The sequence below is a fragment of the Gobius niger genome (genome assembly GCF_951799975.1).
Source record: "Gobius niger genome assembly, chromosome: 19".
Lineage (NCBI taxonomy): Eukaryota > Metazoa > Chordata > Actinopteri > Gobiiformes > Gobiidae > Gobius > Gobius niger.
In genome coordinates, this window is record NC_136870.1 from 21,412,117 (window position 1) to 21,426,290 (window position 14,174).

At 40.1% G+C, this 14,174-nt stretch overlaps 1 protein-coding gene across 2 annotated transcripts in view; it reads left to right on the forward strand.

Annotated features, from left to right (window-relative positions):
- ppm1bb (protein phosphatase, Mg2+/Mn2+ dependent, 1Bb) overlaps window positions 1–12,975 on the forward strand; it is a 30,149-nt gene extending 17,174 nt beyond the window's left edge. The window contains exons 4-6 of one of the 2 annotated variants that reach the window (XM_079577240.1): window positions 681–792; window positions 4,209–4,266; window positions 12,508–12,975. In XM_079577240.1, coding sequence (XP_079433366.1) covers window positions 681–792; window positions 4,209–4,266; window positions 12,508–12,537 — 200 coding nt within the window. In that variant the 3' untranslated portion in view covers window positions 12,538–12,975. Of the gene's footprint in view, window positions 1–680; window positions 793–4,208; window positions 4,267–6,835; window positions 7,804–12,507 lie in introns of those variants that run through there. The other variant, XM_079577241.1, reaches the window with a different exon arrangement.
- The last annotated feature ends 1,199 nt before the right edge of the window (window positions 12,976–14,174 follow it).

A 14,174-nucleotide genomic window follows, 5' to 3' on the forward strand; every position in this document is an offset into this window, starting at 1 on the left:
GAAAAAAGGAGGAAAAACTAAAATAAATGAATTCACCAGTAAAAGTAAAAGGTTTTCTGGTGCAGTGTTAATTTTGTCGACTAAAATATTTAGTCTTAATTTTAGTCAAAGTGATATTCTTGACGATTAAAATTGGACTAAAACTAAATTTAAATTTAAAACTGTGACTAAAATGTCCAGATATTTTAGTCGAATAAAATAAGACTAAATAAAAATGAAAAGGAGAGACTAAAATCATCCAAACTCCTAATGACATTCAGAAAGACCTCATATCATGTAAATTCTCTGTCAAAGGAACAGCTCTGAGCTTTGTTCATGTGGGAGAGGCTACACTAAGCAGAGGACCTTGGTTAAAAATGATTATAATGAATATCATGAATGCAAAGTCGACAAAATTTGTCTTAAATTTAGTCGACTAAATTTCCTTGCAATTTTAGTCGACGGAAATTTGACTCAAATTTTTTTGACTAAATCTCGACTAAAATTAAATTACATTTTAGTCAAAACACTAAGAATAAAACTAAATTAAAATATGTTGTCAAAATTAACACTGGTCTGGTGCTTCGTACATGAGGAACAATCTTCACAAAACATTCCCTTTTTGTCAACAAACTAACTCTAAATCAAACCTGTAAGTAACACTGCTTTGACTTGTGTTGTTGTTGTTGTTTGTGGTGCAGAGCTCCTGGGAAGCTGTGCAGACGGTGGCCTGCCCGACCTGGTGACTGTCCTGAGGAGCATCGCGTCTGAGAGCATCCCCAACCTGCCTCCGGGCGGGGGCCTGGCCAGCAAGTAAATACTGCACACTCCACACGACAACAGGGCTTCACAAAATCACGCAACATTAGATAGAGACCAGAACAAAGCACACACACGGGAACATGTGCAAAAATGAAAAAAATGAAATGATGTCTTGGTTTGACACAGCTTTTCCTGTTCCTGAAGAATATCACCACGACAAGAGCAGCAGGTTTAGGCCGATTACAGAGGGTTGACCACTAGGGATGCACTGATCTGAAATTAGTATCAGATATCGGAGTGGATGCTTGGAAAAATACGATATCGGGTATCGGCTGCAAATATCTGATACTGAACCGATACCAGTGTTGGCTCTCAATGCCTTAAAAGCACAACTTTTACCACCTAAATCTAAGTGAATATGGGCATGCTGTATGTCATTTTAAAGCTAGTTTTAACCGCGGCTAGCAATAGCATGCTAAGGCGTGCTAATGCTAACGAAAACTAATCCAGGCTGGGTCAGAAACTATGATTGAAATACCTAAAGAAGCCAAAGACAATAAAATAACCACTGCTGAAGCCAAGTGTTTGTATTTTAGTTTTAGAATTAACTGATCGAACATATTTGTAATGATCAGATCACTTCATGTGAGTTGTTTATGTTAATGTAGCCTAAAGCCTGTCATATTTAGTGTAGAAAAGTCCAGTGATCCTTGTTTACCCAAGAGTTTATCAATAGATATAATTGATAATTCATCTGTAACATCATGACAATAAAATATGACTTATTTTATTGAAAATCTAAATATCGGATATCGGGAGACACTCAAATCCCAGTATCGGTAGCAAAAAAGCTGGATCGGTGCATCTCTATTGACCACTGCTCAGACATGAATTTGGGAATATGCTTTAAGAACTTTAGTAAATGTAATAATTTAATGATCATTTGTTGCTCGGTGTTCCATTTGTTCACACAGAACTGGGAAAAAGGGCTTTTGTTCACTCACGATTATCACGATTGTCTCCCTCACAATGGGACTTTCCTGGTTGCATAAAAATAAATAAAAAATCAGTGAATTTCATTATATCATCTGGTCATATCGTGATACATGTTTCGGTCCATATCGCCCAACCCTAGAACACGTGAGTAACCGCCACGGCCACGGCCACACAGACACTAATTATTTGATCTAGCAAAGTAAATGAGAGACGGAGAAGGCACAAGTGTGAGCATGCCTTTCATATGATTTGGCTGAGGCTGGAGACGCGGGATCAGATATGTGAGGGATGTGTCCAGGCTGGCAGCTCCGGCACTGACGACATTGACGTTTGTTTTTTTTGGTTGTGTTTTAATAAAGACCAATAAATTATAGCTGTTGAAATAATACACACACGTCACCTAAGCTCTACCTGTGAAGGGAAATGTGCCGTGTGTCATTTTTGGTGGCATCTAGTGGTGGAAACGGGCATTGCTTTATCACTACCTCTCCAGTTCATCAGTAATAAACCGATCGAAGCTTTAAAAATCCTTGTTGTTTGATTTGATGCAAAGCTTGTAAAGAAGCAGGTCAAATTCTTCAGCTTTTTTCAACAAAATCTTTTAATAGGTCACACATTTTTATCCTGCACCATTGACTTTGATTGGGTTCTTAGGTATGAATCAATATTGAAGCTCAAGAAGAGGTGGTGGAGAGTAGGAAAAGAGAGAATTCCTTCCATATCCCATCAACAAAGATCAAACGGGGACCCTTATGTACAGTATAGTTGCAATGTAGCCTCTCTTGCATCACACCGTGTTCCCAGTTACTATGAGGAAGTATAAACATCACAAACGGTCAAACCAGGCAACACTATGATTTTGTTTGGTTAAATATGAAAACAACTACTTTTTGCAAGTTAGCTGCCAATCCACCACCTTAAGTTGTGTTTTACTCACACAGATCTTGGATTTATTTTCAGAGACCTAACAGCAACAAACGATAACACTTTTTTCACTACCTTGATACATTAACTAGCAGAATGTAGTACATTGTAATCTGCCTTGGTAATCTGGTAATAACTTGTATCTATGTAGTACATACAGTATTAGTACTTTGCAGGACAACAATGTAATAAGATCTATGACCTTTAGTTATTAGATTATGTACCTACAAAGTACTAATACACATTATTCCATTTTATTATCCTAGTTATTACACATTGTTACCAAGCCCTATTACATTGTACTGAATTTGGCAAGTACAATGTATCAAGCGTAGTGTAAAATAAAGTGTTGCCGAATAGAACATGCGTGAAAAGCAGCAAAAACACGACAAAAAAGCCACCGAAAATGCGACATAAATGTGGCAACAACATGACAAAAAAAGTTTAGGTCTTAGCTTGAACGGTAGCGCCTCCGCTTCACAGCTAGAAGGTCCTGGGTTCGATTCCCACCAAGACAGGGCCTTTCTCTGTGGAGTTTGCATGTTCTCCCCATGCCTGCGTAGGTTTCCTCCAGGTACTCCGGTTTCCCCTACCACTAAAAACATCTACAATAGGTGAATCCTCCAGCCAGGTGATTCTGACCATCAGCCTGGCTCCACATCATGGAGATGGGTCCCCGGGCGCGGCACGGCCGTCGACCACTGCTCCTTACGGGTTGCCCCAGCGGCATCGAAGGATGGGTTAAATGCAGAGGACAAATTTCCCTACGGGGACAATAGAGTATACAAACAAACAAACAAACAAAAATGCCACCGACAATGCGACAAACGCAGCAATAATATGACAAAAAAAGTTTAAGTTTTAGCTTTCAAATGAGACATTACACGAAATGCGAAATGTGAAAATGTGCTTGGTTAAGGTGGATTCTATTTTAAAGATTTTTTTTTTTCTGAGCTTTTTATCATTTCGTTCCCTTTGAATTGTAAGGTCTGTGTCTGGAGTGGTTCTGAGATGTTTAGGTTCAAAGTTTTGACCAGTTTTATAACGAAATGGAGATGAGTGATATGTTTTTGCGACAAAATCCACAAAACTGTGATAAGTGTCCCTCACGGCGCCTTGATTGGTCAGCATGCCATTGCACTCCCATGGCTGCCAATTCAAAAACCCTTACCTGCCCAGTCTTTTACTCCTTCCTGTCCTTTTCAATCACAAATGTTGTTACAAATGTCAGTGCTGTGATACAAAAGAAGCCACGATTATGCGTACTCTTTGACGAAGGTAAGCGGGGTTATTTAGTGCATTAAAAATCTGAAATTCCTTCACTGCTCCACCTTTTGCTCTTCGATAATAAGCAGCAGTGTGCATGATATCTCCATCGCACATTAATGCACCGTCCATAAAAAGATCCCCTTTTATAGACGTACAGTATATAGCGGATGCTCCGAGCCGGATCAATGTACATTTACCAAGGCATTAATAGGTTGTGTGGGTGCCAGCGCTCTTTTCTAAGCAATGTTTTTTTTCTTCTTCTCTCAATGTGCTTTCAGACGCAGCGTTATCGAGGCTATGTACAACAAGCTCAACCCTCATAGAGAAGAGGAAGGGGTGAGTTCACATTTTTTACCCACCTGTATGAGCCCTTTTTGACCCATATAGGGACGTTATAATGGCCACATCTGTGTCGGTGCGCAGGAATGAATAGGATTTGTACAAAAGAGTGAAAGGTGATGAGATTTACCTTGGTGAGCACAATGTAAAGAAATCTTACTTGGAAGCCTGGCTGCCTCCCGCTGGTTTGTGAAGCAGAGGAGTGGTGGGAGAAACCTTTTTGACCTGTGAGGAGGAAGAATATCGGAAGCCTACATGTGTGCACCTCAGAATACTATGATCAAATCTATCTTAAGTCATCAAAGTGCAGCGGTTTTAAACTGGTTTACGATTAATATGTGCTGTTATTCCTGGGCCTATATACAAGAAACAAAGTTCAGTTCAAGATTCAACCATTTCTGACAAAACTATCAAAATGTGGTGACGTTTCAGGCTCATGATTGTCAATTGAAAGGACTTTTAAGATTAATCCTGGTTTTTGGGGGATTGTTTTAAATCGCTGTCACTGACACTTGAGGAAAATGAGAGTTCTGGAGCCAGCTGCTGCTGCAGCCGCGACAATCCTCAAGTTCACTGTGTTTTAAATCTCTTTGGGCTTTGCTTCACTCTCATTTTTCGCCTGTGTGTTTAGAATGTGTCGGATTTGAGCTGAAAGTCCAAACTATCGCGTGAACACAGAACCAGACCTTGTTCCAGACTGAGTTTGAGTCTTTATTTCTGATGAAAGATCCACACCATGGTTCGCAGACGCGTTCACATCGGGGACACATCGGGAGATCAAAGTCCAAGCTGTTCACACCGGCGAAGCCCTAAATTTGACACTAAACAATGAAGCTAAACATCTGCTTGGTGAAGCATGAGAGACAATGATTCTGCACCCCTTTTTTTCATGGTTGCAATTAACGTCACATGACTGAATGTCATGAATTAGACCATTCATAGCCAACTGTATGAACAGTGACATAAAATGTAAATTGGAATGTCCAAACCCAGCCACATTTAAGAGTTCTGGTCCCATGTCTCCAGAGCCCCGGGGCGGCTCGCAGTTTATGAATCTTAAATTGTTGTTTTGCTTTATCCGGATGTTGCTTGACGATTTGGTAAATATTATAACGTTTCAAAATCAGTTGTGTTTTATGGGGCCGTCTGACAATGCCCCTTCTATATTAGCACTTTGTCTATTTTTAACCTGTTGTTTTGCCGCGTTGAGTGTTGAAGGGCTTTAGCTTTGTATCACAGCATTGCTCCTGGACTTTTTAAAAAGATCTTAATGTTGTTATGAGGCTTTGACTTCTATTACCTCTAGTTATTAATGAACGAATGGTTTATACTACCAGCCATAAATCAGGGGAAAGCACCGCCAAAAAATGTAACAGCACAAGCACATTTTACAAGCAAACCAAGTCCTGAACTAAATGCTTTGTCAGCCTTTACTGGTCTTGGATGTTTAGATTTGTTTATTGTTGATGTGCGAGTCAGTCAATCCTTTTGTTGAAGTAAATTTGGCAGATTGTTTCCTTTCTTGACCTATGAACAAAAAAGAGGTTTGTAAATTGAAATATGTAATAGATTTAAGCAGGACTTGTTTGGATATTGTGTAAAATTGCTTGCCAGTGTTACAGTTATTGTGAAAGTGGCGCTTCCTTTTTGACTTGGCGGTTTTCATGTCACAACTACGAGAAGTAAAAGTTTTTAGAAGCTTGACAACTCCAGGAAAAAATACAGTGTGGAACAAACTACAAATTTTGTGGGAAATGTCTATTCAAGGATACATTTCTCTGTATCCTTTGCTCCCTTTTAAGTTCAATCATAAAACTTTTAAAGCAGTACTAAGTAACTCATGCCCCTAGAGGCCAAAAGTGCCACTGCAGGCGTCGTCACAGCTGACAGAAAAGACAAAGGGAGAGAGGGATATTGTTCATCCAATCACACAATGGAGATAATTTTTTTCACTCAAACTTGTAACGCTGTAAATACTGTTTAAGTTGTGCTAGCTTTGCCCGTTAGCCCGTTAGCTTCTGCTTCGTGATTCTATTAGTGTGTATTGGGGCCTCCGGGTCGGAGCAGCAACACCAGGAGGAGATGAAAGACCCCCAATCATCCCATTAACACTTGCATATTACCCCGGAGGGACTACGGAAAGGATTTATTAAGGTAAACAAGTCACTTAGTACTGCTTTAAGATTTGGAAGGCGCTAGCTCGTCAGCTAACATATTGTTGATCATTTCAGAGGGGCTTAGACAAATCCTTAGTGTGATATTTCGAAGTCTAAGAATATGTATGAAATAAAGGCCAGTGTTTTGTTCAACATGAATGAACAGTGCTTGAGACAGTGCAGGAACCTTAAACTGCTAGCGTTACGGCTTACAGGAATGCCACATGAAAACCATCCATAGAGAAAATATGTAAAAGGTAAAAGTACAACCTCAAGCAACCTGAGCTTCTCCGTTGTTTGTTATTTACTGAATGCAACGAAACGGTGAAAGTTTAATGTTTTGGAAGGTAAAACTGTGTTAGCTAGCGATGCTAACCCTGGTGCGAGTCTGACGGCTGGTGTCGCCCCAGGCCTGTGCGGGGGGAGAGGAGGAGGAGGAGGAGGAGGAGGAGAGTGAGGAGGGAGGCGGCAGCTCGGCGGCCCACCTGCTCGAGGCCCTGCGCCACTTCAGGATTCACCACCGGGGGCAGTACCGCTCCGTGCTGGAGGAGACGCTGGCCTCGTACCGCCACCGCGGCTGCGACGAAGAGCCGCAGGACAGTCAGGAGGACCCGCCCGCCTCCCCTCCCTCTCCCCCCTCGCCCCCACCTTCACCCGCCACTCTCGAGCTGGAGGCCGGCCCCGACAAGTCCACACCCTCCCTGGACTGAGGCGCACCGCTCCCCAACCCCACCCACCCCTTCGTCCCGAGCCCGCCCCGAACCCGCTCTTAACAAGCCCCTCCTCCCTCTCGAGCAGACAGAACATGAGCAGACGTACGGGCCGATGTTTAAAGTGGTAGATGTTTGTGGTAATGCCGTATTTGCACATATTACTCATTGGCAATAAGGAAAATACATTCTGCATAAAATGATTGTAGTTGGACCACTCTTCCTGCTGCTTGCATTATTTTAGGACATACACATTGTGAGATATTTTGAAGTTAATGGCCCTTTTTGGATGTTCACGTTTTGTCTCAAACCACAAACCACCCTTTGATTTTTTCACACCTCTCAACCACTTCTAAACGTCGACCTCTCGACCTAACATTTGCAGTGATTGATTTACACTTTGGTCATGTGTAAAAGTGGTTGCTCCTCCTACGCCTTGGCCAACGATTTAGCATTGTTAGCTTTTGGCTGAATTTCCGCTCATAAATCCCCCTGACCCCGCCCATTTTCGCCAGCTACGTTGGACATTTGGACTCCGCCGATCTGCCCGGGTCCACCCACGAACTCTGGACCTTTTTCTGACTGTGCGCGTTTGTGTGAATGAAATTAATTTGAGATTTATTTAAGCTTTTCAAATGTTTCTTTCAGTTTATTTTTTTATTACTGACATCTGTTAAGATCATGGTTCACTAATTTTGGCTCGAGTCACATTGAAGAAAGACTGTCTTTTGCAGGTTATTGAGTAAAATATTAGTTTTATTCAGGCGGTTTCAACAAGCATTAAACATGGTTTCCTTGTGTTTTAATTTTCATCACCTGAAGGGCAGCAACTGACTCCTGTTAACATAGTGACCACATTACTTCTAATACATGCTGGACGGCTACAGAAAAACAAAATGGTATACGCTAGAAATGTTAGATCCAAACAAGGCTGTGTCATTTGTTTTTTCCAACTTTAAAGGTTAGTGTGACCAAATTTGGATATTTTGAGAGAGATTTACAACTCAACACATTTGCTCAGATCTTTCTGACGACTTTTACTTTAATTGAATAACCAGAGCTTCAGACAGTGCAAGAACTTTACCATAGGGCTTGCTACTGTTTTGACTTCCAAAGATGTCACATGAAACCATCTATATGCATAACCATAGAATTACAAAACTATTCTATTAAATTCGACATCTACTTCATCGATTCAACTTGACCATTTCCCGGGGCTGGGACAAAGTATCGTTTTGCGATACTTTTTTGCCGTGTATCGATACTTTATCGATACACGGCAAAAAAGTATTGCAAAACGATACTTTATCAAAGTTTAACACAGTGAGTGCCAAAAACACAAAAATGTTTTCGCTGGGTTTTTTTAAAGTGCGAAACTAGACACTCTAATACACCTTATGTGTGATTTTGGTAGCTCTGTGATGAACAGAAGTGAAATTAATTACCAAAAACTTGTGAAAAGTCACGATCTGGACATTTTATATATTATTACGTTTCTTTTCTTTTTTTAGTCTGAGGGGGCGTGGTGTTGCGTAGCGAACAGCTGTAAACCCGACCCTTCTCTCTCGCTCTCTGGAGCGCGTTTGACACAGCAGAACGATAGAAAGATCAAAACAGTTGAGATTTTAAAGTTTCTCTGAGTTTTTAAATGGTCAAAATTGGTCCACGGACGGCTGAGAAACATCCTGTTAAAGTCTTCAATCCAGAACCAGGCTGTTTAAATGCACCGGCGATAAAAAGCGATCGATCTGCAGCAACACGCGGTGTTTGAAAACGTGTCAACAATTTTGTCCTTGAAAATTGACTTAACAAATATATTTAGGCATTTGCTTCTTTCCATAAGGTTAGTGTCTGTCCAGAGAGGAGGAGAGGAGTTCCATAAAACACTAATTATCTCCGAATCTAGAAAAAAAGCAGTGATTTTGATCCAAACTCGCCTCAATCTGCTTTGGATTTCTCAGGAACCGAGGCACATAGAATTAAACTGTTTTCACCTACGGAGAGCTTAGTTTCGTCTTTCAAACGAGCCATAGCATGTGTCCATAGCTAGAACATAGAATACGCTGTTGTGCTACAAATATCATGAAAAATTATCTGGATTGTTGGCACTCAATACTCCAATGTGTTAAATACTTTTATCAAATGCGTGAAGTTAAAAGGCTGAACTGACTGCTGTTCCTCAAAGTATTATTTCTTGAAGTATTTTATGAAATGAGAAAAGTTTAGTTTTTTTTTTAGCTTTTGGTTGAAATGAATACATTTGCAACAGGCCTCTGTTTATGCGCTCCTGTGTCTTTGGAGGCATTTTTATCTTACACTCCTTTACAGCACTTTGTTGTGGACACTTTTGGACACATGACTGTTTTCTATTTACACATTTTGAGATAATGAATAACTGCATCGCAATACGTATCGGCCCTAAGTATCGTGATACATATCGGCCCCAAGTATCATGACAAAAGTGTATCGTCCCAGCCCTGCTATTTACTCGTATTAACTCATAATTGTAACGTAATCAGGAAATGCAAACTGGAGTGACATTATGACATATCACATTACATCACAGGAGGATTTTCCCTCTTGTTTTGAGCTGCCAGACCATGACAACCAGGTTTTGCTATTGTGAAGATTTCCTTTTGAATCTGACTGGGCAGGAAGTATCATAGTCATAACCATAGTGTCAGTTTCTGCCAAAGCTTCATTAGATAAAATTAGATTACCGTCTTATCGAAACTCCTCGCGTATCAAGTCACAGTTATAGATGCATTTCCTGTTGTAGCACTAAAGGATTTGAGTTATGAACACACTGCAAGTATTTAGCTGAATATAGTAAAGTCATTGGTACTCCTGACCAAGATCAAACTCAAGGCCCAAGGAAAGGCCAATTGCTGAGGATGGATTTCTCTATAGGAGCAATTAAGTCTGCATAATCTACAAATTCAGCAATATTTAAAAAAAAAAAGTTTATCCTAAAGAAATCCAGCTCTTTTAGCCTATCACGTGGGTATAATGTTTGATCGGCCCTGGTCTGGCCATTATCTCTGGTTCTATTCTTGTCTCTTCCTGGAGGTTTGCCAGAGCTGCACTCAAACGCCAACTGAGGACGAGCACCTGAGTCAGCCTCCCCTTACACAGCCCTATATGAAACAACAAGGCAATAGACGGCGCCACCCAGAGGCCGGACCATGAACCTCTTTATCTTTTTTTTGTTTAGTTGTTTATGCAAAACACCGATGATGAACCTGACAGTTTTATTAGTCCATTATAGCCACACTGGGCCATTAAATCCCAGCTATAACTTCCATTTAGAGCAGCATTTTAGCTACATAACCAGGTCTGAAAGTAACACCCAATTAGTTAGTGATGGTTATCTCATCTGTTTGTATGTTGTTCGATCTCTGTTGTACTTGGTGTCACCCGCTTAAGGCCCAAAGTAGTTGGGGAAAGCCGCCATCCAAGCATGACGTCTTTAGGAATATATAGTAATACATATTTTTTTTATTTGTCCATATAAAAATGTAGTTGTAAGCTGCTATAGACATTGCATCAAGTCTCACTTTTTTGACCTGATGTCATTTTTCCTTTTTAATTTTATAACTACACACTATTAAGCATTTGTAAAGGATTAGTAAATACTTTGTTCATCAGGCTTTTCTCATCATTTGTTCATTTTATCAGAAGTGGAATGTAAACTGCATTTGGACACAGGTATCTTTCCTTTCTAAGTCGTAGTATTTACCAGTACAGATGCTAAATGGTGTGTAGTTATCGTGAACTGCTTTTTTTTTATATCATAAAAGCATTCAGGGAATAATGTACACACCTTTTCAGTTTGCAAATGCACTTACCATCAATGGAGGAAGTTATGACCATTATGAGTGATGTATTTGAATGCTTCAGAGATTATTGCAAACCTATTAAAGATTTGAGGTTTAACACAGTATCGTCTATGTTTTTGTTCACTACTTGGTAATAGACCTATAGTTATAGAGGCCAAATGAGTGTAAACGTTGAGTTGTAGAATGTACTATTCATTAAACACTCTTTTCTGTTTTGAAAATGATCCACACCCTCTATTTTTTCCCACTAGGTCCTGACTTTTTATGTTTTTTTGGGGCCTTTGCCAAATAGCTCTAATAGACTCAGCCTCATAATCCAATAGTCCAGTGCTTCTCAAACTTCTTACTCCACCAGGTAAATGAAAACTAAATGATGGGGAAAAATGTGAACAGACTTAAATTTGTTAAAATCATTACGAAAGCATAAATGAAATGATCTACAAACAGTTTGAGAACCACTGCTTTAGTCAACAGAACTGTCAGGGGAAAATAATATTTAATGCCATAACCATTTCTGTTATTAGTTGGGAAAAAAAGATTTTTAGTCAGGTGACTGCCGTCTCTCATTCCTCCCTGTCAGTCTCCAAAAAAGGGCAAAAAGGTGGATGGAACGATAACATGCCTCGACACTAAAGGCCTTAACCAAGTGCGTTTTCTCCAGTTCCGATTAACCCAAATGTTAAAGGCCAGTGTTATGCCTCATTTGAAAGCGAAGACCTACAAACTCTAATCAGATCTTTTTTTCTCGCGTTATTGTTGCTTTAAAAAAAAATTCAATTGCTTTTTTGTCGCATTTTCGTCACTTTTTTTCACATTTTGGTCGTTTTTTTTATCACATTTCTGTCACTTTTTGGTCACTTTTTGGTCACATTTTTGTCACTTTTTCGTCACATTTTTGTAACTTTTTTGTCACATTTTTATCACTTTTTTGTAATTTTTATCACTTTTTTTTGTCACATTTTTATCACTATTTCGTCACATTTTTATCTGTTTTTCGTCACTTTTTTGTCAGTTTTGTCACTAGTTCGGTGCATTTTCATCACATTTTTGTTACTTTCCTGTCACTCTTTTGTGATTTTTATTCTTACTTTTTTTGCCACATTTTGTTGCATTTTCATCCATGTTTTCGTCACGGTTTTCGATTCTTTTTTTCAAGAAGCTTTTAGATTTGGGTGAAGCCAAACTGGAGAAAATGTCCTCTGTTCAGGTGGGGGTTAAGAGGTTAGAAAACCCACATGGTTTCCACCCCAGAGTAATCACAGGAGGAATATCTAGCTTTATAAACTCTAACTTTCTTTGAAACCAGGCTTTAAAGTTGTTTTTGACACGTGTAAAGTCCCCATTGGTTTTTCTTATTGAACTTTCACACCCAGCCACTAGGACGGTCACTAACTGTGCTATCCTCACCCATTGGTCTTAAACAAAGCTACACCATTTGAGAACCTCAGCTCGAAACCACATATTTACCTTCTTTCTTTTTTTTGGCATAGTTTGTAACGCTTCTTTCCTTTTTATCGTGTTTCTTTTTTCCAGACCGCCGGCGACCTGGAAGACCCCTGGTAGCGTGGCCCGGAAAAAACCCCACCGTTCTGTCCCGTCTCCTCGGAAACCAACGTCCGGAAGAGGAGGCTCGTCTTCTCTCTCTATCTCTCTCTCCATCGCGCCGTGTCTATTTTCCACACAGTAACCGACAAAAAAACAACAACAACAACAAAAACGACGACGACAACAACATGTAAACGAAAAACGGAACAGATGACATGCGTGTGGCCCGGGAGCGTGTGACGTGCGAATGCTAGTTGTGCATGTGTGTGTGGACGAAAAAATGGTAAATTCAACAAATAACAACGACAAATTAACCTTAAAAGTAAATTCAGAAATGATTTTATGGACTGAAATATTGTGATGGTAGGATTTTACCATTGAGATATTCTTGTTTTTTTTTTGTTTTTTTTTTGAGTTCTTGAATGTTGACGCCCGACTTCACCGTAAAAAAAAAACAAAAACAAAAAAAACAGGACCTAGCGTGTTCGTTGTTCAAAGAGAGACATTTTGATTTTCGCTTTGAGGAAAAGGAAGGCCCCCCCTCCCTCCCCCCAACAGGGAAGAGCGGATAATTTTTTGGGACAAAGACTTTTTTCGATGTTGATTCCTTCTTCTCCTGGACCTTTTTTTTTTTTTTCTTTTTTTTTCGTGTGTGTGAGCGTCCAGATAATGAGAAAAAAAATGCCTAACGACCTTTTCGCTTCTTCGCCCACTCTTAATAACACGCAGACATACACATTACGAGTACATTGACGGAGTAAGCAACGCCCCGCAGCGGGACCACACGGGAACCGACTTTGGGAAAATACGAAGAGTGGTCGACGTTAGATAAAACCTGTTTGAGCAATACCGGTCATCGGCAGCAGGGGGAGCAAGCTTGTACTAGTGGAGCAAAGCACTGAATGGCTAAAGGACGCCTTTTGAGTGTATATAGAATTTAGCAAGAGGCTACGGTCTGTAGATAAATTATATTTTGATAATAAATTAACCATTTATTAACATTTCTGTGGTCTGCATAGCAACGATAAGATGCCATTATGAACGTGTAATTTTTCAATGACAATGCGGCAGCTCTTGACTCCATCTAGTGGTACAGGCTGATATTGCATATTCCCACTGCTGGCCCTAAGCAATTGGCATTTAGCTGCAGATTAGCTGGTGCAGGGTCTATTAAGCTAAATGTTGCCTTCAAAGGTCCTATACCTGATATATATACCTTTTTATTTTTAATTTATTTACAAACAATGGAAGAGGGAGCGTGAGATTTTTTAAATTCTTCTTTGTGGTCCAAACTGTTTGCTAACGCAGTTCTAGCATCCCTGCTCTTCACAGGGATCAGTTCACAAGCACGTTTTGCAACTTTCAGGGAGCAAAAGTGGTGCTAATATACTTTCACGGTAACGCTAACACATTCACAAATGATGAAAATGCTTTAGAATTGGACGCACAGCACACAAAGGTCAGGTATAGGACGCTTAACCTTTGTCACGTTTCAACAGGGAAGTAAATTGAAGTGACCACTTTTTGTATTGATCCAAAGCTGGCTCCTGGTTGGTTCCCCCGGAGAAAGGGGGCGGGACTTACTCGTCTCTCACCTGTGCACCGCATGAGGACTTCTATAGGATTCTTCGTGTACAGCTACATGATTTTTTTCT